The 22,257-nt window shown below is 42.7% G+C and overlaps 3 protein-coding genes across 3 annotated transcripts; 2 read left to right on the forward strand and 1 right to left on the reverse strand.

Moving 5' to 3' along the window:
- Positions 1 to 8,583, reverse strand: LOC115194183 (histone deacetylase 2). Its single transcript, XM_029753646.1, has 13 exons — positions 8,434 to 8,583; positions 7,609 to 7,721; positions 7,384 to 7,501; positions 7,155 to 7,229; positions 4,590 to 4,728; positions 4,289 to 4,430; positions 3,876 to 3,968; positions 3,160 to 3,268; positions 2,766 to 2,906; positions 1,918 to 2,026; positions 1,524 to 1,654; positions 935 to 1,078; positions 1 to 761 (listed from the first exon to the last, which is right to left on the reverse strand). The coding sequence occupies exons 1-13, from the start codon at positions 8,486 to 8,488 to the stop codon at positions 724 to 726; spliced, it is 1,407 nt and encodes a 468-aa protein (XP_029609506.1). The 5' UTR covers positions 8,489 to 8,583; the 3' UTR covers positions 1 to 723.
- Positions 8,584 to 12,134: 3,551 nt separating this feature from the next.
- On the forward strand, positions 12,135 to 13,354 carry LOC115191859 (serine protease 27-like). The gene is made up of 2 exons (XM_029749878.1): positions 12,135 to 12,328; positions 12,632 to 13,354. Exons 1-2 carry the CDS (start codon positions 12,135 to 12,137, stop codon positions 12,909 to 12,911), a joined length of 474 nt encoding a protein of 157 aa, XP_029605738.1. The 3' UTR covers positions 12,912 to 13,354.
- A 1,444-nt stretch (positions 13,355 to 14,798) lies between these two features.
- Positions 14,799 to 22,257, forward strand: LOC115194192 (serine protease 27). The gene is made up of 6 exons (XM_029753658.1): positions 14,799 to 14,953; positions 19,079 to 19,099; positions 19,232 to 19,394; positions 20,675 to 20,943; positions 21,132 to 21,280; positions 21,606 to 22,257. The coding sequence occupies exons 1-6, from the start codon at positions 14,896 to 14,898 to the stop codon at positions 21,891 to 21,893; spliced, it is 948 nt and encodes a 315-aa protein (XP_029609518.1). The 5' UTR covers positions 14,799 to 14,895; the 3' UTR covers positions 21,894 to 22,257.

Consider the following 22,257-nt stretch of genomic DNA (forward strand, 5'->3'; position numbering starts at 1 on the left):
TAGTATAAAAAAAAGCTTTTAATTGGCAAATGCAAAATATCTACAAGAACACCCACATACTCTTCTCTAAAAACACATACTTTAATTACAAGTAGATGTCTCATTTTGAAGATAAAGCATGTCGCAATATAAAAGCATTCAAAAAGTATCAAAGGAAAGTACAGCAAATCCAGGTTGGTTGCAAATCCTAGAAATCCACTGTTACAGTACACAAAGGAAACTAAGTCTTCACAACGTACGGCTACAGATCAATGCTAAATATAATGTGTCTGGTATGGAGTCAGGCGCGAAGGTGTAGAATCAGCCAAGGTTAGCTGCCCTGGTTGCCACACTCGGGACTGTCCATGGAGAGATCACAGCACCACTATGAGGCTGAATCAGGCACTGCTAGTCTGCTCAGTCTTCACACTGGAAAGTGTGCCGGTTTTCCACGCCAAAACATAAGTCAGTGTCTGAATACATTTGTGACTACTTCTAATTAAGCACAATTTCATATACATCTCAAACTATAAGTAGCTGGTTGTGACAAGCAATTATGAAGTCTTTATTGTGATAAAGAGAAGGATGAGAGATTACAATGGTCTGTACTCCCCCCTGAGATTATCATAATTGTTTTGGATCTTGCAGCACTGCACAAATGAGGGCTGACAGGAATTCATGACCTCCTTTTAAAACTGTACAAACAGTGGCAGGGTGCCACAATTACTCTTAGCCACCTTTATGTCAGTTCTCAGTGCTTGTTTCCTTCGATTTCTCCACCTCTGTACAGAAGACAGCACAAATTAACAAGTTGAATCAAGTTATCAATTCAATATTTCTAGGTTATTTACTTCATCTAACTCAATTTATCTAAAATGAAGGGAATTGCAAGTGTTCTTGAAAGTCCTTTACAAAAAAGGTTTGTAGTCAGGGTAACCATGTTCTGAACACTCACCAACTTTCTCTTTGTCTCCCTCTTCAACTCGAGTCCGTTTTGTTCCTTTCTTGTGATTGGCTTCGTTCCGCCTTCCTCCCTCTCCCTCGTCCTCAGAGTCGGAGAACTCCTCGTCGCAGGCTATCCTCTTGTCTGAAGCACGGACTTAAAACGAGACAGGAAATCAACATTCAGATGCTTCTGGAAATAGGATCCATGCTGCTGGTGTAACAGTGTAGGTTCCGTCCCTCTTCGCCCCAACCCGGGCTCGAACCAGGGACCCTTGCACACATCAACAACTGACACCCACCAAAGCATCGTTACCCATCGCGCCACAAAAGCCGCGGCTCTTGCAACGCAAGGGGAAACCCTACTTTAAGTCTCAGAGCGAGTGACGTCACCGATTGAAATGCTATTAGCACGCACCACCGCTAACTAACTAGCCATTTCACATCGGTTACACTGGCAATAGGGTCCAAGATGGATTCCATAGTGGAAAATCCAGCCACTGATACATTGAAAATGGAACCCCATCTGGAGTGACATAACAGCAGTAGTTAGACTGTACACAGTGAATGTCGTGTGATTGGTCAGATAAGGCGTGTCTTACTGGACATGCGTTTGTCGGGGTCCTCTGCATCCTCATCCACCGTATCGTCAGTGATGGCGTCCTCAGGGACCGTCTGCATCTGCACTCCCGGGGCGTGAGGTAGCATCCGCAAGTTCTCAAACAGACGCTGCCTATAGGTTAATACACACAAAGGCTATTGCTTTAGCGCAGTAACCAACGTCAGTGCAGAAGCACACGAGAAGGCTCTAAGAAACTTGGATAATCATACACGCCAACGAGAACTCCCTACCACAATACCAATTTCTTAAAGTAATAATGCAGCTGCAACAACCTCAATGCAGACACACATCCTTAATGACATGCAACTCCTTAGCGGTAGCTGAATACAACAGACATGCTATATTTGATAGTCCATGACAGACTCAGTCCTTACTTGATCTTATCCATGTACTCCAATGTGTTCTGGTTGGTCATGTTGGATGGGCTGATGTGCAACTTGAAGTCAGGCCCAAAGTACTCAAAGTAATCGTTGTATGGCAGTTCTGAGAAGAAAAAAAAACCTTAAGGGAAAATGCCAGCGTCAAGATGAACATGAAGGTTACATTGTACGTGCTGAAACTAAAATAAAAAGTTTCAGAATGTCAACCCTTTCAGGTACATTTTTTATAAAATGACAGTTAGATTTTTACACCTATACGAGTCCCTCCACTTGAGAGCGGTTATAATGGAAAGGGCAAGGGTTCTGTTAATGTCCCGAATTCCATGAAGAAAACAGCTGGCTCCTTTGACAGGCTGTGATAATGTCCTCTCACACACACACACGGTGGCCCACTGATATTCTGCTTAGTCAGCTCCCTGTAGGCAGATAGATGTCAGGACCAGGACTATCCCTGGATGCGTCCCAAATGGCACCCTATTCCCTTTGTAACACACTACCTTTGACCAGGTCCTTAACCCTACATAGTGCACTACTTTTGACCAGGGCCAATAGGGCACTGGCCAAAAGTAGGTCACTATGTAGGGAATAGGGTGCAATTTGGGACAAAGCCCCTGTCTAGTGCTGTAGCGTTTTCTCTAGAGACCCAGCCAATATCTCAGGGGGAAGAGAAGACATTGTATTAAGTAAACTACAAAAAGTAGACTAGCCTCAATGGTTTGATATTTTCACTGCATTATACAGGTCTAGGCAATCGACACTGAAATGAGGAAAGCACCTTAAAAGTGGCACGTGAGGGTGGGAAATGGGGCATTTTGAATAAGGAAAAAAATAAATCAACACACCGTCAGGGATCTCAGTATCCAGAGCCACGGCCGTCTCGTAGGTCCAGCAGCGGGCCACGTTGCGGATGGTGTAGCCTCCTCCACCCAGCATTAGCAGGGGAAGGTTGAACGACTTAATGTACTCAACACACTTAGCATGGCCTGATGGAAAAGCAGCATGAAGAGACAAAACGTCATAACTATAGGAACAACACGAAGGGCTTAGAACAGACTAATACACTTCTCTAAGAGCAAAATTAGATCATCATTACTGTTTAATAAATGACAGACTAAAAACAGATTTCTGTGTAACTCCCAATGCTGGCTCAATCATTACAGTTAAAATGAAGCTATACAAGTTTAAAATGGACTCGCACATAAAACAGGTAAGACGACTAGCATACAGCCTCCTTACCGCGGATGGTTAGGTTGAAGCAGCCCAGACGGTCTCCTGAGAGGGAGTCTGCTCCACACTGCAGCACCACTGCACTGGGCTGGTACATCTCCATCACCTTGGCCATCACCTGCCAAGACATAAAGCACTTTTTTCTCTCTTTTCCATTGTTTCCCTCTAAAATCAGGGACTAATTTAGACCTGGGCCACCAGGTGTGTAAAATGTATCAGGTAGAACAGAAAGCCATCAGAATCCGGACCTCGTAGGGTAAAAGCCAATTTATGCTTGATCCCAAAAATGTGGTTGAAGGCTCCGTATGGAGGGTGTGATGCTTTTGCTGCGCCTGCAGAGGCCAAATTGAGCTCCGTACCACATTGCCGTGCGCCTCAAATTTTGCAACAATGCGGAGGGCTCCGTATAGCTCCGCATTGACATGATTGGTTGACGATAAGTGGTTTGTGGGAGGCCCTGTATAAACAAACTCACTTCCTTGACAATAGCTCTGCGAAACGCAAGTATGAATGCCCTGACCTCTGCAGAGGCCATTTCACTGTAAATGCTTAGACCAGAGCAATTACTGTTAAGTGCCTTGCTCAAGGACAGATTTTTCACCTAGTCAACTCTGGGAATCGAACCAGCGACCTTTCGGTTACTGGCCCAATGCTCTTATCCACTAGGCTACCTGCAGCCCTGCTAGAGTTCAGCACTGAACACTGCGACACCTGAGCATACTTACAGGCTTGAAGATAAGCTCATACGACTCATCATCAACGCCGTCCCTCAGCGGGAAGTTGACAGCGTAGTATTTGCCTTTTCCAGCACCAATATCCTAAGAACAGAGTGGCAATTGAGGATTTTAAACACGTTTACACACTTGCTAAGCCATAACTAAAATACTGCATCCATCATAAAGTGCTCTTCCCAAGCAAAATACTACAAATAATGAAAGTGAGATTACTTTGTAACTATAACTGTGGAAAGAAAGTCTCTACCCAGCTATCAATGGGCCCCCCTGTCACAGAGCACCAGGAAGTTCACATTGAGGTGTGACACATGGGGCTACGTCCCAAATGGCATCCTGATCTGTACATACCGCACTACTTCTGCTGGTCAAACGTAGTGCCATTTGGGACGTGCCCAAGTACTCACCCTGAGGTCTCCAGTCCCGGGGAAGTACTCTCCGTATTTGTGGAAGGACACAGTCATGACCCGGTCTGTGGTGTAGAAGGCTTCCTCTACTCCATCCCCATGGTGGATGTCAATATCTATGTACAGTACCCTCTGATGGTACCTGGGAATGAGGGGTGAATAATTAAACCTGAGGCATGCTTAGTAGAATACACATAGCTATATCAGGGTGTCTACAAAAAAAACAAGTCACCATTACTAATGCATTTCCTTGTAGAAGTCATACGGATTAGCCGGTTTCTATCTGAGAACACAAACTCACTTGAGGAGCTCCAGAATGGCCAACACAATGTCATTGACGTAACAGAAGCCAGAGGCCTCAGACTTCTTAGCGTGGTGGAGTCCACCGGCCCAGTTCACCGCAATGTCCGTCTGCTGCCTGTTGAGTTTCACCGATCCCGCTGTGCCAAGGGAAGAAAAATATTTTTGTTTACACTATTTTCACAAGCATGTGTTGTGATTTCTGAACCAATAGGGACTAGTTCTACTGTTTGCAGGTGAAAAACTGTAGACAGAAAAAAATAAAAATAAGATGTTTGGGTTACCCCAACTCATTCCAGGGTTCTTTATTTTGACTATTTTCTACACTGTAGAATAATAGTGAAGACATCAAAACTATGAAATAACATTCCAGCTCTAACCACACTGTAGTAACCAAAACGAGTGTTATATTTTTATTTATGTTATATTTGAGATTCTTCAAAGTAGCCACCCTTTGCCATGAAAGCTTTACACACTCTTGGCATTCTCTCAACCAGCTTCATGAGGTAGTCACCTGGAATGGATTTCAATTAACAGGTGTGCCTTGTTAAAAGGTAATTTGTTGAATTTCTTTCCTTCTTAATGGGTTTGAGCCAATCAGTTGTGTTGTGACAAAGTAGGGGTGGTACACAGAAGATAGCCCTATTTGGTAAAAGACCAAGTCCATATTATGGCAAGAACAGCTCAAATAAGCAAAGAGAAATGACAGTTCATCATTACTTTAAGACATGAAGGTCAGTCAATCTGGAAAACTTCAAGAACTTTGAAAGTGCAGTCGCAAAACCCATCAAGCGCTATGATGAAACTGGCTCTCATGAGGACCGCCACAGGAAAGGAAATCCCAGAGTTACCTCTGCTGCAGTTACCAGCTTTAGAAATTGCACTACAAATAAATGCTTCACAGAGTTCAAGTAAACAGACATGTCAACATCAACTGTTCAAAGGAGACTGCATGAAATCAGGCTTTCATGGTCAAATTGCTGCAAAGAAACCACTACTAAAAAACATAAATAAGGAGACACTTGCTTGTGCCAAGAAAAACGAGCAATGGACATTAGACCGGTGGAAATCTATCCTTTGCTCTGATGAGTCCAAATTTGAGATTTTTGGTTCCAACCACAGTCTTTGCGATGCAGTGTAGGTGAACGGATGATCTCCGCATGTGGTTCCCACCGTGAAGCATGGAGGAGATCGTGTGATGGTGCTTTGCCGGTGACACTGTCAGTGATTTATTTAGAATTCAAGGCACACTTTAACCAGCATGGCTACCACAGCATTCTGCAGCAATACACCATCCCATCTGGTTTGCGCTTAGTGGGCTTATCATTTGTTTTTCAACAGGACAATGACCCAAAACACACCTCCAGGCTGAGCAATGCCTATTTGACCAAGACGGAGAGCTGCATCAGATGACCTGGCCGCCACAATCACCCGACCTCAACCCAATTGAAATGGTTTGGGATGAGTTGGACAGCAGAGTGAAGGAAAAGCAGCCAACAAGTGCTCAGCATGTGTGGGAACACCTTCAAGGCTGTTGGAAAAGCATTCCAGGTGAAGGCGGTTGAGAAAATGCCAAGAGTGTGCAAAGGTGTCATCAAGACAAAGAGTGGCTACTTTGAAGAATCTAAATACATATTTACATTTTTAACACTTTTTTTGGTTACTACATGTGTTATTTCATAGTTTCTTCACTATTATTCTACAATGTAGAAAATAGTAATAAAGAAAAACCCTTGAATGAGTAGGTGTCCTAACTTTTGACTGGTACTGTATATACACAAGAGTATGTGGACACCCCTTCAAATTAGTGGACTGCCATTTCAGCCACACAAGTTGCTGACAGGTGTATAAAATTGAGCACACCGCCATGCAATCTCCATATGCAAACATTGGCAGTAGAATGGCCTTAGCGAGTAAAAAAAAAAAAAGGTCTGTCCTCGGTTGCAACACTCACTACCGAGTTCCAAACTGCCTCTGGAAGCACAAGAACTGTTCGTCGGGAGCTACATGAAACGGGTTTCCATGGCCGAGCAGGCACACACAAGCCTAAGATCACCATGCACAATGCCAAGTGTCGGCTGGAGTGGTGCATAGCTCACCGCCATTGGACTATGGAACAGTGCAAATGCGTTCTCTGGAGTGATGAATGACACTTCACCATCAGGCAGTCCGACGGACGAATCTGGGTTTAGCGGATGCCAGGACAACGCTACCTGCCCGAATGCATAGTGCCAACTGTAAAGGTTGGTGGAGGAGGAATAATGGTCTGGGGCTGTTTTTCCATGGTTGGAGGTATAGGCCCCTTAGTTCCAGTGAAAAAACATTGTATGCTGTAGCATTAAGATGACATTCTAGACAATTATGTGCTTCAACTTTGTGGCAACAGTTTGGGGATGGCCCTTTCCTGTTTCAGCATGACAATGCCCCCATGCACGAAATGGTTTGTCGAGATCGGTGTGGAAGAACTTGACTGGCCTACACAGAGCCCTGATCTCAACCCCATCCACATACTTTTGGTCATGTATTGCATGTATTCATGGGAATATATTTGTATGCATGTACTTACCAGCAGAGCCACCAGTAGACAACTGGCAGAACTCAAACAACCCATCAAATACAGGACAATCCTCACCAACATTAACTATAATAAAAACAAAAACACAAATTAGTGATTCTAGCAATCTATATATCATTTTTCCCCCCCTTTTCTCAATACTAGGTTAATATGGGTAGTTTTCCCTGGTCCAGTCATAAGGTTAGTAACAACTCCTGACCCTAGTTATGGCTCGACTTACACCGCTGCATTTGCTTGCTGTACTCCGACATGTTGTCTGGTCGTATGGATCTGAGGAACTGGATGTAATCGTCACTGTGGTATTTGGTAATTTCCTCTGCAGTGGCTTTGTGTGGTCTCTGCAACGAAGAATAACAATTGCCTAGTTGATGGCGAAAGAGAGAACATGCCATACCTACATATTCAGAATTAACCTTTTTTACTTGAAATCGTGTTATAAACGTACATATATTTCCATTTTTCTGTATAGTCCATAGTTCAACAGTAGGTTGTGGGTCATTCGAATTCGGTGTGGTTTCATGGGATGCCCTTGTCCATAATAGTAATTGCCAATGTCACCTGTTAAAAAGGGGGGAAAAAAAGACCATAACTAGAAACAGAGCCTACATTTGAGAAATGTTGATGTTTCACACAGCTAACTATCCCCATGCAACATTCCAACTCTAACCATACTTCTACTACCACATAATTGTATTTTTTTACTAACGTTACTACAACAATGCAGTCAGTTAGCAGTACTAGCGCATGAAGCAACGCCGATAATGCGCAATAGCCGCTAGTGTCGTCATCTTCAGTCTTCAACGCTATTACTGGTCCCTTGCTGGCGGTAGTAAATCAATTTAACTTTCTGCTTATATTTTCAATTTCATAAAACAAAATACCACAACAGCGTGTTTACTTGTTTAACATCATATTAGTTGTAAAAGTAAACGTTGCTGTGGCTGGCTAACCTCGCTAGCTACACACAATGTGCCCCGACAAGAGTGAAGCCGGCTAAACTAGCACTAGCTACAGTAGCTTGTTAACGTTCACTAGCAAGTCTAGTTTACCGATATATCTAGATTCTAGAACACCGTCTCGTAAGTTATTTCAGAATCATAACAGGAACAGAAAACAAATCATGTCAGGATCGCTAGCCAAGATTACCTAGCTATTCAGAGAATGAATGGATATTACACTGCACTGGCTGTCATCACGCACCCTAGCTAACGCGCTAGTTTGGCCTTGGAAACTTATTCTGAAAACTCAAAATGAACATGCACTTCTTTACCGTCATAGTAGTAGCAGACTTTCTTCTTGGTTCCACCTGCAACGGTGTAAGCCATGTTGAGTCGGATTTCTGTTTGAGATGCTTGCAGAAACTTAGGTAGTATTTATGAACCTGGTGGCGGATAGAGACATTCACAATAAGGAATAGCCACAATTGTGGCGTTTGCGGTTTGCTTTCAAAATAAAAGTCAGTCATTGAAAGTGATGCAAATGAATACAAATAAAGGAATTATGCAATTTGGACTAGATAATGCTAAACAAAGTCGGAATGTTGTTATATAAATGGAAGAAAATACAATAATTAGAAGAAAACTAAAATCAGTTGAATTGCACTGTGCATGTATTAGATATGAATTGTACATTCATATTGCACTGTACAGCCTTACCTATGGATTATGGATCAATGAAATGGGGGTATCATTATACTCAGTGACACACACAGAACACAACTGTGAAGAGTTTTCACAAATATTAGTGTCGTAGCTCTTATTGCGGGACTTTGAAACCACTATGAAATGAGCCACATAAAGCTTACCAGTCAACCATGTTGGACATTCATATTGCACTGTACAGCCTTACCTATGGATTGTGGATCCATGAAATGGGGTATCAGTCTACTCAGTGACAACCACAGAACACAACTTTGAAGAGATCACACAAATATTAGCGCCATAGCTCTTATTGCGGGACTTCGACTGTGGGAAATCACCTCCCCAGTCAGCTTATTGTGTATATTGACATTCATATTGCTCTGTACAGGGACTCTGAAATCACTGACCCATTGGGCAAATTAAAATAGGGGATTCAGAACATATGTTTTTGCTTCTCAACTTTTTTACCAGCGAATTATCATAATCCAAGTTTCAGTATTTTTTTAGCTAGTCTGTATAAAAAAGAGATATGACAATTTTATAGGCTAAATTGTAAAATTGCGTGTGATATGATTGCATTTTGTAACCCCGCTCCGACTTAAGTCCTTTTTGGGGGTATCTGTACTTTACTTTATTATTTGTATATTTTTTACAACTTTTACTTCATTACATTCCTAAAGAAAATAATGTCGTTTTTACTCCAAATATTTTTCTTGACACCCAAAAGTACTCGTTACATGTCTAATGGGGGTGGGGGGTCGAGGTGAGGAGGAAGGAGGATTATTTAAGATACTGTTTGAAGAGGTAGGGTTTTAGATCCTTTTGGAAGATGGGCAGGGACTCCATTGGGGTGCCAGGACAGAGAAGAGCTTGGACTGGGCTGAGGGCCAAGAGACCAGGAGGGCCAAGAGACCAGAGGTGGCAGAACAGAGTGCTCATGTTTTTTTCTTTTTTTCTTTAACCTTTATTTAACTAGGCAAGTCAGTTAAGAACAAATTCTTATTTGCAATGACGGCCTACCCCGGCCAAACTCTAACCCGGACGACACTGGGCCAATTATACGCCGCCCTATGGGATTTCCAATCACAGCCGGTTGTGATACAGCCTGGAATCTAACCAGGGTCTGTAGTGATACCTCTATCACTGAGATGCAGTGCCTTAGACCGCTGCGCCACTAGGGAGCCCATGGTTGCGGTGTAGGGTTTGAGCATAGCCTGAAGGTAGGAAGGGGCAGTTCCTCTTGCTGTTCCATAGGTAAGCACCATGGTCTTGTGGTGGATGCGAGCTTTGACTGGAAGCCAGTGGAGTGTGCTGTGGAGCGGGGTGACAGTTGAAAACCAGGCGTGCTGCAGCGTTCTGGATAAGTTGCAGGTGTTTGATGGTATAAGCGGGGAGCCCAGCCAACAGCCAGTTGCAGTAGTCCAGACCGAAGAGGACAAGTGCCTAGATCAGGACCTGTGCCACTTCCTGTGTGAGTTAGGGATGTTGTAGAGCATGAACCTGCAGGAGCGAGTCACTGCTTTGATATTTGCAGAATACAAAAGGGTGTTGTCCAGGGTCATGCCAAGGTTCTTTGCACTCTGGTAGGGCGATACTGTGGAGTTGTCAACCATGATGGAGAGGTCTTTTAGCAGGCAGGCCTTTTCTGGGAGGAAGAGCAGCTCTGTCTTGTCGAGGTTGAGCTTGAGGTGGTGGAGTGACATCCAAGTTGAGATATCTGCTAGGGAACGTTCACGTAGGCTGATCTCCAACACTCCAATTTGCACAAAGCACCAACAGATCCACAGATGATGCAATCTCTATTGCACTCCACACAGCCCTTTCCCACCTGGACAAAAGGAACACCTATGTGAGAATGCTATTCATTGACTACAGCTTTTCAACACCATAGTGCCCTCAAAGCTCATCACTAAGCTAAGGACCCTGGGACTAAACACCTCCCTCTGCAACTGAATCCTAGACTTCCTGACGGGCCGCCCCCAGATGGTAAGGGTAGGTAACAACACATCCGCCACGCTGATCCTCAACACGGGGGCCACTCAAGGGTGTGTGCTCAGTCCCCTCCTGTACTCCCTGTTCACTCATGACTGCACAGCCAGGCACGACTCCAACACCATCATTACGTTTGCTGATGACACAACAGTGGTAGGCCTGATCACCGACAAGGCTGAGACAACCTATAGGGAGGAGGTCAGAGACCTGACTGTGTGGTGCAAGAACAACAACCTCTCCCTCAACGTGATCAAGATAAAGGAGATGATTGTGGCCGATAGGAAAAGGAGGACCGAGCACGCCCCTGTTCTCATTGACGAGGCTGTAATGGAGATGGTTGAGAGCTTCAAGTTCCTTGGCGTCCACATCACCAACAAATTAACATGGTCCAAGCACACCAAGACATCCGTAAAGAGGGCACGACAAAACCTATTCCCCCTCAGGAGATTGAAAAGATTTGGCATGGGTCCTCAGATCCTCAAAAGGTTCTACAGCTGCACCATCGAGAGCATTCTGACGGGCTGCATCACTGCCTGGTATGGCAACTGCTCGGCCTCCGACCGCAAGGCACTACAGAGGGTAGTGCGTACGGCCCATTACATCACCGTGGCCAAGCTTCCTGCCATCCAGGACCTATATACCAGGCGGTGTCACAGGAAGGCCCTAAAAATAGTTAAAGACTCCAGCCACCCTAGTCATAGACTGTTCTCTCTGCTACCGCATGGCAAGCGGTACCGAAGCGCCAAGTCTAGGTCCAAGAGGCATCTAAACAGCTTCCACCCCAAGCCATAAGACTCCTGAACAGCTAATCAAATGGCTACCCAGACTATTTGCATTGCCTCCCCCATGCTGCTGCTACTCTCTGTTACTATCTATGCACAACCAATTAAATAAACCTACCTGCATGTACATAATTACCTCAATTACCTTGACAAGGGGCCCCCACACGTTGACTCTGTACCAGTACCCCCTGTATACAGCCCCGCTATTGTTATTTACTGCTGCTCTTTAATTATTTGTTTTTCTTATCTCTTACTTTTTAAAACTTTTTTTGTTATATTTTCTTGAAACTGCATTGTTGGTTAAGGGCTTGTAAATTAAGCATTTCACCTGTTGTATTCGGGGCATGTGACAAATACAATTTGATTTGATTAGATAGTTCGGCGATTTTACACATTTTAATATTTGTTTCCTCCCTTGTTTAGCATGTATTAATAACATCAGTCCACTTTCTCTCCCCCAGGTGGCCATGCACAGCTGTTAAAAATGATGACATGCTTCATATCGGCTTTTTTTCTTGTTGCTCTTTTTATACTTTGAGGGATTTGTGTGCTCTAGCATGAGCTGTCTCTCCTCTGTCTGTCTTCTCCAGTGTGTGGTACTGATTCTCTCAACAAAGATTGTGGGGAGTCAGGATGCAGTTGCAGGGATCTGGCAGTGGCAGGCCAGTCTGCACAGACAGAGCAGCCATTTTTATGGAGGCTCCTTTATCAACAAAGAGTGGGTCCTGACTGCTGCTTATTGCTTCTCCAGGTAGAAAGACCTAACCTCACCCATCCGCCAACCCTTACAGTATATTATGTCAATGTATGATTGAAACGTCTATCTACGCTGTATTTTCCTGCCATGTCAATTAAAATAAATTAACTTGAGTTAACTTGCAAAGTAAATTTCCTAAAGAAAATGTGTGCTTGCTGGCTGGTCTTCAATTATTACTGCTTGTCAAATAAGTTGTAGCAGTGGTAGTGACTCCAGAGAGCTATACATCACAGAATTGTGTAAACAGTGTCAGCAAGCACACTAATAATAGTTAGCATCAACTCCCTTCATTCTCAGCACCAACACGTCTGACCTGCTTGTCTACCTGGGCCGGCAGAATCAGCAAAGCATCAAATCCAACGAGGTATCCCAAACGGTCTCTCAGATCATCCGCCACCCGAACTACGACAGTACAACCAGCGACAATGACATATGTTTGCTGAAGCTCTCGTCATCCGTCACCTTCACTGACTACATCCAGCCGGTCTGCCTGGCAGCAGTGGGCAGCACCTACTACACTGGCACTACTAGCTGGGTCACCGGATGGGGCGATATCAATAGTGGTGGTGAGATCTGATGGTCCCGATGCTGACTTTGAATTGACAAGCCATACATACCCTTTATATACCTATACATGTAACCACTTCTTTTGCCCATTCCGTTTGTACCAAAACAGTTGGAGCAGACCACGAAAGATCAGAAATGCACAATAAGTGTGTTTTAATTCAATGTGAAAATGAATCTACTGGTAAATATGTTCTTGTGATGTAAATAATTAAGTTGGAAAGCAAATGTAATTTTGTAATGCTACAGGATTACATTTGGTTGTTTATCAGAACTCAGTTCATATGATTGTTAAATGCCTTTCTATTAGCCATCACACTTGATGATGATATTTTTTTTTTTGTATATTGCGGGACTAAGCACACACCCTGAGGGGCCCCCGTGTTGAGGCTCAGTGTAGTGGTGTTGTAGCCTACCCTTACTGCCTGGGGGCGGCCTGTCAGGGAGTCCAGGATTCAGTCGCAAAGGGAGGTGTTCAGTCCCAGGGTCCCGAGCTTGGAGGGGATTATGGTGTTGAACGCTGAGCTGTAGTCAATGAACAGCATTCTCACATACAGTAGGTATTCCTCTTGTCCAGGTGGGAGAGAGCTGTGTGAAGTGCAATTGAGATTGCGTCTTCTGTGGATCTGTTGGGGCGGCATTCGAATTGGACTGTGTCTGGGATGATGGTGTTGATGTGTGCCATGACCAGCCTTTCAAAGCACTTCTTGATAACAGATGTGAGTACTACAGGACGATAGTCAATTAGGCAGTTTACATTGGAGTTCTTGAGAACAGGGACAATGGAGGTCAGCTTGAAACATGTAGGTGTACCCAGTAAAACAGCTGTTAAGCTGAAGATTGAAATTGGTTACATTTCTACCTCCATCTTAACAGCCTATGATGTGTTAGACCTGGGATATCTTTCAAATAAAAGCAGCCTGCTTTCCGTCCTCCCTATTCACCGATTTCAAAAGGTTGGATTTGGTAAAAACCAAAAGGGGGAAGGCCTTGCCTGTTCAAATCCAGTCACCCACAGATCAGTGTTTATCTAAAAAAAAAGGAAGAAAGGAAACCAGGGTGGACGCAAGCATGGAAAGAAGGTTGTACTTAAAAGTATTCTAAGTACCTCTGTTTTGAATGTATAACTTTGCTGGATTAGGTTGGTCCAGGACTCTTGTGGTCTGCCCCCGAGAAGGGAGGCACTGCCTCAAAAATGAGTCTCTCTGGGGATAAAGAGAAGGCGGGGTGGCATTCTCTTTAAAATGAGATAGAGGGGGGCGCTGCCTCTAAAATTAGTCTCTCTGGGGATAGAGAGGAAGGGGCACTACCTCTAAAACAAGTCACTCTAGATGACATGACGCCAACAGCAAAGCTATGAGGTAGGACACAAGTGTGTGAGTGAGTGAGAGCAGGTGCATTCACACAGGTGTGGTTTTCTGAGTTAATTAAGCTATTAACATCCCATCATGGTTAGGGTCCTTTATAAAAATGCAGGTTGCCCATTATTTTGGCTACAATGGATAGAGGAAGAAATTGCAGTGACTTTGAAAGGGTGGTCTCAAAGGGGCATAGGGGGTTTAAAGAGTGTGTGTAGGTATGTATGTTTACTCTTTAATTGTAAGGATGATAGAATTACAAATACAGGATTTTCATTTAACTGAGAATAATTGAAAATTAAGAGTGCTGAATGAGGCAAAGCAGGGGAGGACATACGCACAGAGAGGAAGAGCGAGAGAGAGACAGAGAGAGAGAGAGGACATGTGTCACGAGGTATGCGTCACACCCTGACTCAACAATACAAGCTATTACCTACCTATGTAAATACCACAGGAGACTGAGGACGGCTCATAATAATGTCAGACATGGAGCTAATGGAATGAGTCAGTGTGGTGAGCCATTACCACAGCCCATCCTCCTCAATTAAGGTGCCACCAACCTCCTGTGGTACATACCTCCTCCTTCAACCAAATGTATTTTAAAGACAGGACACACACAAAGCCGTAGCAGCTGATAGGATGGAGTCGGGGTGGGCATTGTGTGCTGTTGTAGTAGCGTTGACCTGCATGGGAAAAGGTAATAGAGAATTATTATTATTATTATTGACCAGCATTCCACTTTGAGTTACTTTAATACATTTAGAGAAAACTCACCAAGTTCACACTTTACTATGAAGTACTGTACATTTCCAAGTAAAATTATTTTACAGTTTGACTAGATTCCTATATAGACAGAGATTGAGTTCGTTCCCAAAATAATAAAGGAAAGTTTAGACTGCATTAAAACGGTGAATATGTTTGATATCACTGCTTTTACAGTATATTACAGGACCATAATCTATTTTGGTCCGTGTTTATATTTGTTTTTGTAATGATTACTGCCTCATTTTGTGAGACCCCCCCCCCCCAAAAAAAAAGTTGAGTATTTAGGAAGTTGAAGTTATCTATGATTAGTAATTGAAATTATACATGTCTTTTGAAATGATGTAGTCATTCTTATACTGAACCTTTCAGTGTAATACAAGTCTTGCACATGACACCACTTTCATCGATAATTAATATGATAGCCAAAACATTCTTCACAGGACTGTCCCAAGTGATATTACTGTTTAACAAAAACAAAGTGACTAAATCGCTGACTAAATCAAAGATTCTCACTCAAACTACCGTTATATCTACTTCTTATTATTAAAAGACAACAATACATATATACTTTAAATTTAACCTTTATTTAACTAAGCAAGTCAGTTAAGAACAAATGCTTATTTACAATGACGACCTACCCGGGAAGAGCTGGGCCAATTGTGCGCCGCCCTATGGGACTCCCAATCACAGCCGGTTGTGATACAGCCTGGATCAACAATAGACCAGTCTAACCAGATCACATTTCTGTTGTTCACTGTTGAGTTTCACCCACTTGACACAGTGATACTGTTTAGATGTTAAATCAAATCAAGTTTTATTTGTCACATGCTCCGAATACAACAGGTGTAGACCTTACAGTGAAATGCTTACTTACAAGCCCTTAACCAACAATGCAGTTTTAAGAAAATCCCTAAAAAAGTAAGAGATAAGAATAACAAATAATTGAAGAGCAGCAGTAAATAACAATAGTGGGGCTGTATACAAGGGGGACCGGTACAGAGTCAATGGGTCAAAGTGCTTTTGGCACTGGTGTCGTGGTAATTGAGGTAATTATGTGCATGTAGGTAGAGTTATTAAAGTGGCTATGCGTAGATAATAACAGAGAGTAGCAGCATCGTGGGGGAGGGGGCAATGCAAATAGTCTGGGTAGCCATTTGATTAGCTGTTCATGAGTCTTATGGTTTGGGGGTAAAAGCTGTTTAGAAGCCTCTTGGACCTAGACTTGGTGCTCCGGTACCGCTTTCCGTGTGGTTTCAGAGAGAACAGTCTATGACTAGGGTGGCTGGAGTCTTTGACAATGTTTAGGGCCTTCCTCTGATACCGCCTGGTATAGACGTCCTGGATGACAGGAAGCTTGGCCCCGGTGATGTACTGGGCCGTACACACTACCCTCTGTAGTGCCTTGCGGTCGGAGGCCGTACAGTTGCCATACCAGGCAGTGAGGCAACCCGTCAGAAGACTCTCGATGGTGCAGCTGTAAAACATTTTGAGGATCTGAGGACTCATGCCAAATCTTTTCAGTCTCCTGAGGGGGAATAGGTTTTGTCGTGCCCTCTTCACGACTGTCTTGGTGTGCTTGGACCATGTTAGTTTGTTGGTGATGTGGACGCCAAGGAACTTGAAGCGCTCAACCTGCTCCACTACAGCCCCATCGATGAGAATGGGGGCATACTCGGTCCTCCTTTTCCTGTAGTCCACAATAATCTCCTTTGTCTTGAGAAAGAGAATGAGACTAAGAATATAACAATGGATGTTCCAAACATTAAATTCTGGAAATGCACGTTTGTTTGTCTATCGTCTTTACGCCCTTAGAAGGACATCCACTGAGCGGCACTGAATGGTGTATAAACGAAAGGGTTGATATGACAAAAACCCTACCAGCATCGAGTTACCACAAGTTTCACCTAGAGAGCCAAGTATATTCTTGCCTAGTGGGCTGTTTCTGTGACATATATATATATGCAGTGTATGCACAGAGCCTTCGGAAAGTATTCAGACACGTAGAATTTTTCCACATTTTGTTAAGTTACAGCCTTATTCTAAAATGGATTCAATACTTTTTTCCCCTTGAGCATACTACACACAATACACTATAATGACAAAGCGAAAACAGGTTTTTAGACATTCTTGCAAATTTATTAAAAATAAAAAACAGAAATACCTTATTTACATAAGTCAATACAGTTGAAGTCGGAAGTTTACATACACTTAGGTTGGAGTCATTAAAACTCGTTTTTCAACCACTTCACAAAATTCTTGTTAACAAACTATAGTTTTGGCAAGTCGGTTAGGACATCTACTTTGTGCATGACACAAGTCATTTTTCCAACAAATGTTTACAGACAGATTATTTCACTTATAATTCACTGTATCACAATTCCAGTGGGTCAGAAGTTTACATACACTAAGTTGACTGTGCCTTTAAACAGCTTGGAAAATTCCAGAAAATGATGTCTTCGCTCTAGAAGCTTCTGATAGGCTAATTGACATCATTTGAGTCAATTGGAGGTATACCTGTGGATGTATTTCAAGGCCTACCTTCAAACTCAGTGCCTCTTTGCTTGATATCATGGGAAAATCAAAAGAAATCAGCCAAGATCTCAGAAAAACATTTGTAGACCTCCACAAGTCTGGTTCATCCTTAGGAGCAATTTTCAAACGCCTGAAGGTACCACGTTCATCTGTACAAACAATAGTACGCAAGTATAAACACCATGGGACCACGCAGCCGTCGTACCGCACAGGAAGGAGATGTGTTCTGTCTCCTAGAGATGAATGTACTTTGGTGCGAGAAGTGTAAATCAATCCCAGAACAACAGCAAAGGACCTTGTGAAGATGCTGGAGGAAACGGGTACAAAAGTATATTTTTCCACAGTAAGTCCTATATCGACATAACCTGAAAGGCCGCTAAGCAAGGAAGAAGCCACTGCTCCAAAACTGCCATTAAAAAAGCCAGACTACGGTTTTCAACTGCACATGGGGACAAAGATCGTACATTTTGGAGAAATGTCCTCTAGTCTGATGAAACAAAAATATAACTTTTTGGCCATAATGACCATCGTTATGTTTGGAGGGAAAAAGTGGGAGGCTTGCAAGCCGAAAAACACCATCCCAACTGTGAAGCACGGGGGTGGCAGCATCATGTTATGGGGGTGCTTTGCTGCAGGAGGGACTGGTGCACTTCACAAAATAGATGGCATCATGAGTCAGGAAAATTATGTGGATATATTGAAGCAACATCTCAAGACATTAGTCAGGAAGTTAAAGCTTGGTCGCAAATGGGTCTTCCAAATGGACAATGAGTCTTTGTGAGTCTTTGTGTGCCTTTCCAATTCATGTCCAATCAATTGAATTTACTACACGTGGACTCAAATCAAGTTATAAAAACATCTCAAGGATGATCAATGGAAACAGGATGCACCTGATCTCAATTTCGAGGCTCATAGCAAAGGGTCTGAATACTTATGTAAATAAGGTATTTCTGTTTTTTATTTTTAATACTTCTGCAAAAATGTCTAAACCTGTTTCCACTTTGTCATAATGGGGTATTGTGTGTTGATTGATAAGGAAACTTTTTTTTATTTAATCCATATTAGAATAAAGCTGTAACATAACAAAATGTGGAAAAAGTTAAGGGGTCTAAACTTTCCTAATACACTGGCTATCATTTTGTAGGGCATCATTCTATTTTGATAGAGCTACACACTGTAAGATTTCCAGCTACTTAAAGGGATAGTTCAGCGATTTTACATATTTAGATATTTGTTTCCTCCCCCATTTAGCATATCTCTTTAAGCCAGAAGTATTCAAACTTTTTCAGCATCCTTAGAATCGATACATTTAGATTTATCTTCACATCAACAAACACCTTAAAATACATAAAATGTTAATCTCTTATCAAAATTAAGATAATCAATAAATACATTTACTCAATACATTTTATTTTTCAAATTATACTTATATTTTTACTTTTTCACGCTTGAATAGTGCTTTAAGCACTGTAACCTGGTAACTGTAAACCCCTTTAATAACACCAAACCACTCTCTCTCCACCAGGTGGACATTCACAGGCAAATGGTAAGTTGTTATTATTACGTGCAACTGCAGTGCTTCATATCAGCTAGGTTATCTTCCTTAATGCTGTTTTTATACTGTGAGGGATTTGTGTGTTCAATCATGAGCTGTCTCTCCTCTGTTTGTCTTCTCCAGTGTGTGGCATTGCTTCTCTCAACACAAAGATTGTTGGGGGTCAGGATGCAGTTGCAGGGAGCTGGCCATGGCAGGCCAGTCTGCAAAACTCCAACGGCCATTTTTGTGGAGGCTCCCTTATCAACCAAGAGTGGGTGCTGACTGCCGCTCACTGCTTCCCCAGGTAGAAAGACAACCTTACCCATCCCCCCAACCCATATATTATGTCATGGCGATATTGTAACATTTATATGCTGTCTATGTACTGAATTATCTATTTTAATCATGTATTAATCACTTAATTCAGAGAACTAATTCAAAGTATAATGTATTTTGGTAATTTTTTCAATTTTTTCAACTGCCAAAATACAGGACTTGTCAAAATATAAAGTGTCTTAATAGGATGTTGAGCCACCAGAACAGCTTCAATGCACCTTGGCATAGATTCTACAAGTGTCTGGAACTCTTTTGGTGGGATGTGACACAATTCTTCAATGAGAAATTCCATCATTTGGAGTTTTGTTGATGGTGGTGGAAAACTAATCTCCAATAAATGTTCAGTTGGGTTGATATCTGGTGGCTGACACACACACACACACACACACACACACACACACACACACACACACACACACACACACCTTTTAACCACCTATGATCATCTGAGACTCCTCTTCAAAGTCACTTTTAACCACTTCTAGCCACGGTAGCCAAACAAAATAATGTGCAACTGGATGTTTTTATACATGACCCTGAAGGTTACCGTATGCTTCCCAGTCAAAACAGTTTGTGCATATATTATGACGATGGTTTAGTTAATTTTGGTGTTCGGCAGCGTACAGGTTTATTCGGCTGTTCAAGCACACCATTTTATTTTTCTTGAGGCAAGCTGACGTTTGGTAGCCGAGGTCTACGCCCCTTCGTCGGTGATTGGTCAACAGTAGGGATTCTTCAATGAAGTGTGTGTTGTCATCCAACGACTGGTTTTCATTCACATTTTTTCCTTTGAGAAATACTGCACTAAACATCTTAGTTTGATGTAAAAATGTGCGACTAAGACCTCCTCGGCCAAAAACTTTCAAATGAATTACAGGTTTCTTGATTTTTCTTAGATTATTTATCTTGATCCTGACTATTTTGAGGAAGTGTTTATGTATGTTGTTGCCACAGGAACCAAACCTGTGTGGAAGCACCTGCTTTCAATTGACTTTGTAGCCCTCATTTATTCAATTGTTTCCTTTATTTTTGCAGTTACCTGTATGTGCTTGCTAGTTTGTACTGTACTTGTTTTAAAGTACAGTATTAATGGTTGTCAAATAAGTTGTAGGAGTGGTAATGACTCCAGTGAGGTGACATTATCTCTCTAAAATACATCACTGAATTGTGAAAAACGGCATCAGCAAGCACACTAATAGTCTAATAATCACATTAATAATAGTTAGTCTAAACTCTCTTCATTCTCAGCACCAGCACGGCTGACCTGCTTGTCTACCTGGGCCGGCAGTATCAGCAAAGCATCAACCCCAACGAGGTATCCCAAATGGTCTCTCAGATCATCTGCAACCCGAACTACAACAGTGCAACCAGCGACAATGACATATGCTTGCTGAAGCTCTCATCACCCGTCACCTTCACTGACTACATCCAGCCGGTCTGCCTGGCAGCAGTGGACAGCACCTTCTACACTGGCACTACTAGCTGGGTCACCGGATGGGGCGATATCAATAGTGGTGGTAAGATCTGATGGTCCCGATGCTGACTTTGCATTGACAAGCCATACATACCCTTTATGTACCTATACATGTAACCACTTTTTTGCAAGTAAATGTTGTTCCAATACAGTTGGAGCAGAAAAGAAAGGATCAGAAATGTATACAATAGAATATCAGCAAAAGTTGATTTCATGGTCTCTCCTCCTCAGTGCCCCTTCCCTCACCCGGGACCCTACAGGAGGTGACTGTGCCAGTAGTGGGGAACAGGGAGTGTAGCTGTCTCTATACTGGATTTAGTTCAATCACAAACAACATGATCTGTGCTGGTCTACTGAGTGGAGGACAAGATGCCTGTCAGGTGATGCATGGCTGTGTTTCATTCCAAATAGTTGCAGAGCCAAAGCTGCAGTTTAGCTGCAGTTTGCAGAGCTATTATTCAATGACAAGAAAGAGATGATCATGAATCAAACTCATGAGAACTTGTAATGGTAATTTCATTGTTCACTGACCCTGATGATTAACCTGGTGGCTCAGTTGGTAGAGCATGGCACTTGCAATGCCAGGGTTGTGGGTTTGATTCCCACAGGGGACCAGTATGAATAAAGTATGCACTCACTACTGTAAGTCGCTCTGGATAAGAGCGTCTGCTAAGTTACTAAACTGTAAAATGTATCCCTCTACAGGGGGACTCCGGGGGGCCAATAGTGAGCGAACAGGGTCAGATCTGGATCCAGTCTGGGGTTGTGAGTTTCGGACAAGGCTGTGCCGCAGCAAATTTCCCAGGAGTGTACACCAGAGTGTCCCAGTACCAGACCTGGATCAACAGCCAGATCAGCACTGACCAGCCAGGCTTCGTCACCTTCTCCTCCAGTGGGACTGACTCTGACCTCAATGTCACCTGTAATGCACTGTCCACTGGGACCACACTCTTCTCCCTCTCTCCTATTCTCGTCTCTCTTTATCTCTTCTAATAGAGGAGACACTAAAAGTGGATGCTTAAATGTACTCACTGTATGTGAGAAGTACTGGAATAGTATGTTTATACACTGAACAAAAAGTTATGGGTTTAATTTAATATGAATCTACTGTATCTACTAATACTTGTTGATTGTGATGTAAGTCATTAAGATGGACAGCAAATGTAATCGCATAGCACAATGACATTTGGTTGTTTATTAGAGCTCAGTTTATGATTGTTTGCAGATATGCTTAGCGATCACACTTCATAATTACATTGAGAAAAACAAGTTTTATTCATTAAGTTATGTATATTTGTCTATCTTGAATATACTGTATCTGCAAATAAATACACTATTTACAGTGAACTACAGCTAT

Source organism: Salmo trutta, chromosome 1, assembly GCF_901001165.1.
Source record: "Salmo trutta chromosome 1, fSalTru1.1, whole genome shotgun sequence".
Taxonomy (NCBI): domain Eukaryota; kingdom Metazoa; phylum Chordata; class Actinopteri; order Salmoniformes; family Salmonidae; genus Salmo; species Salmo trutta.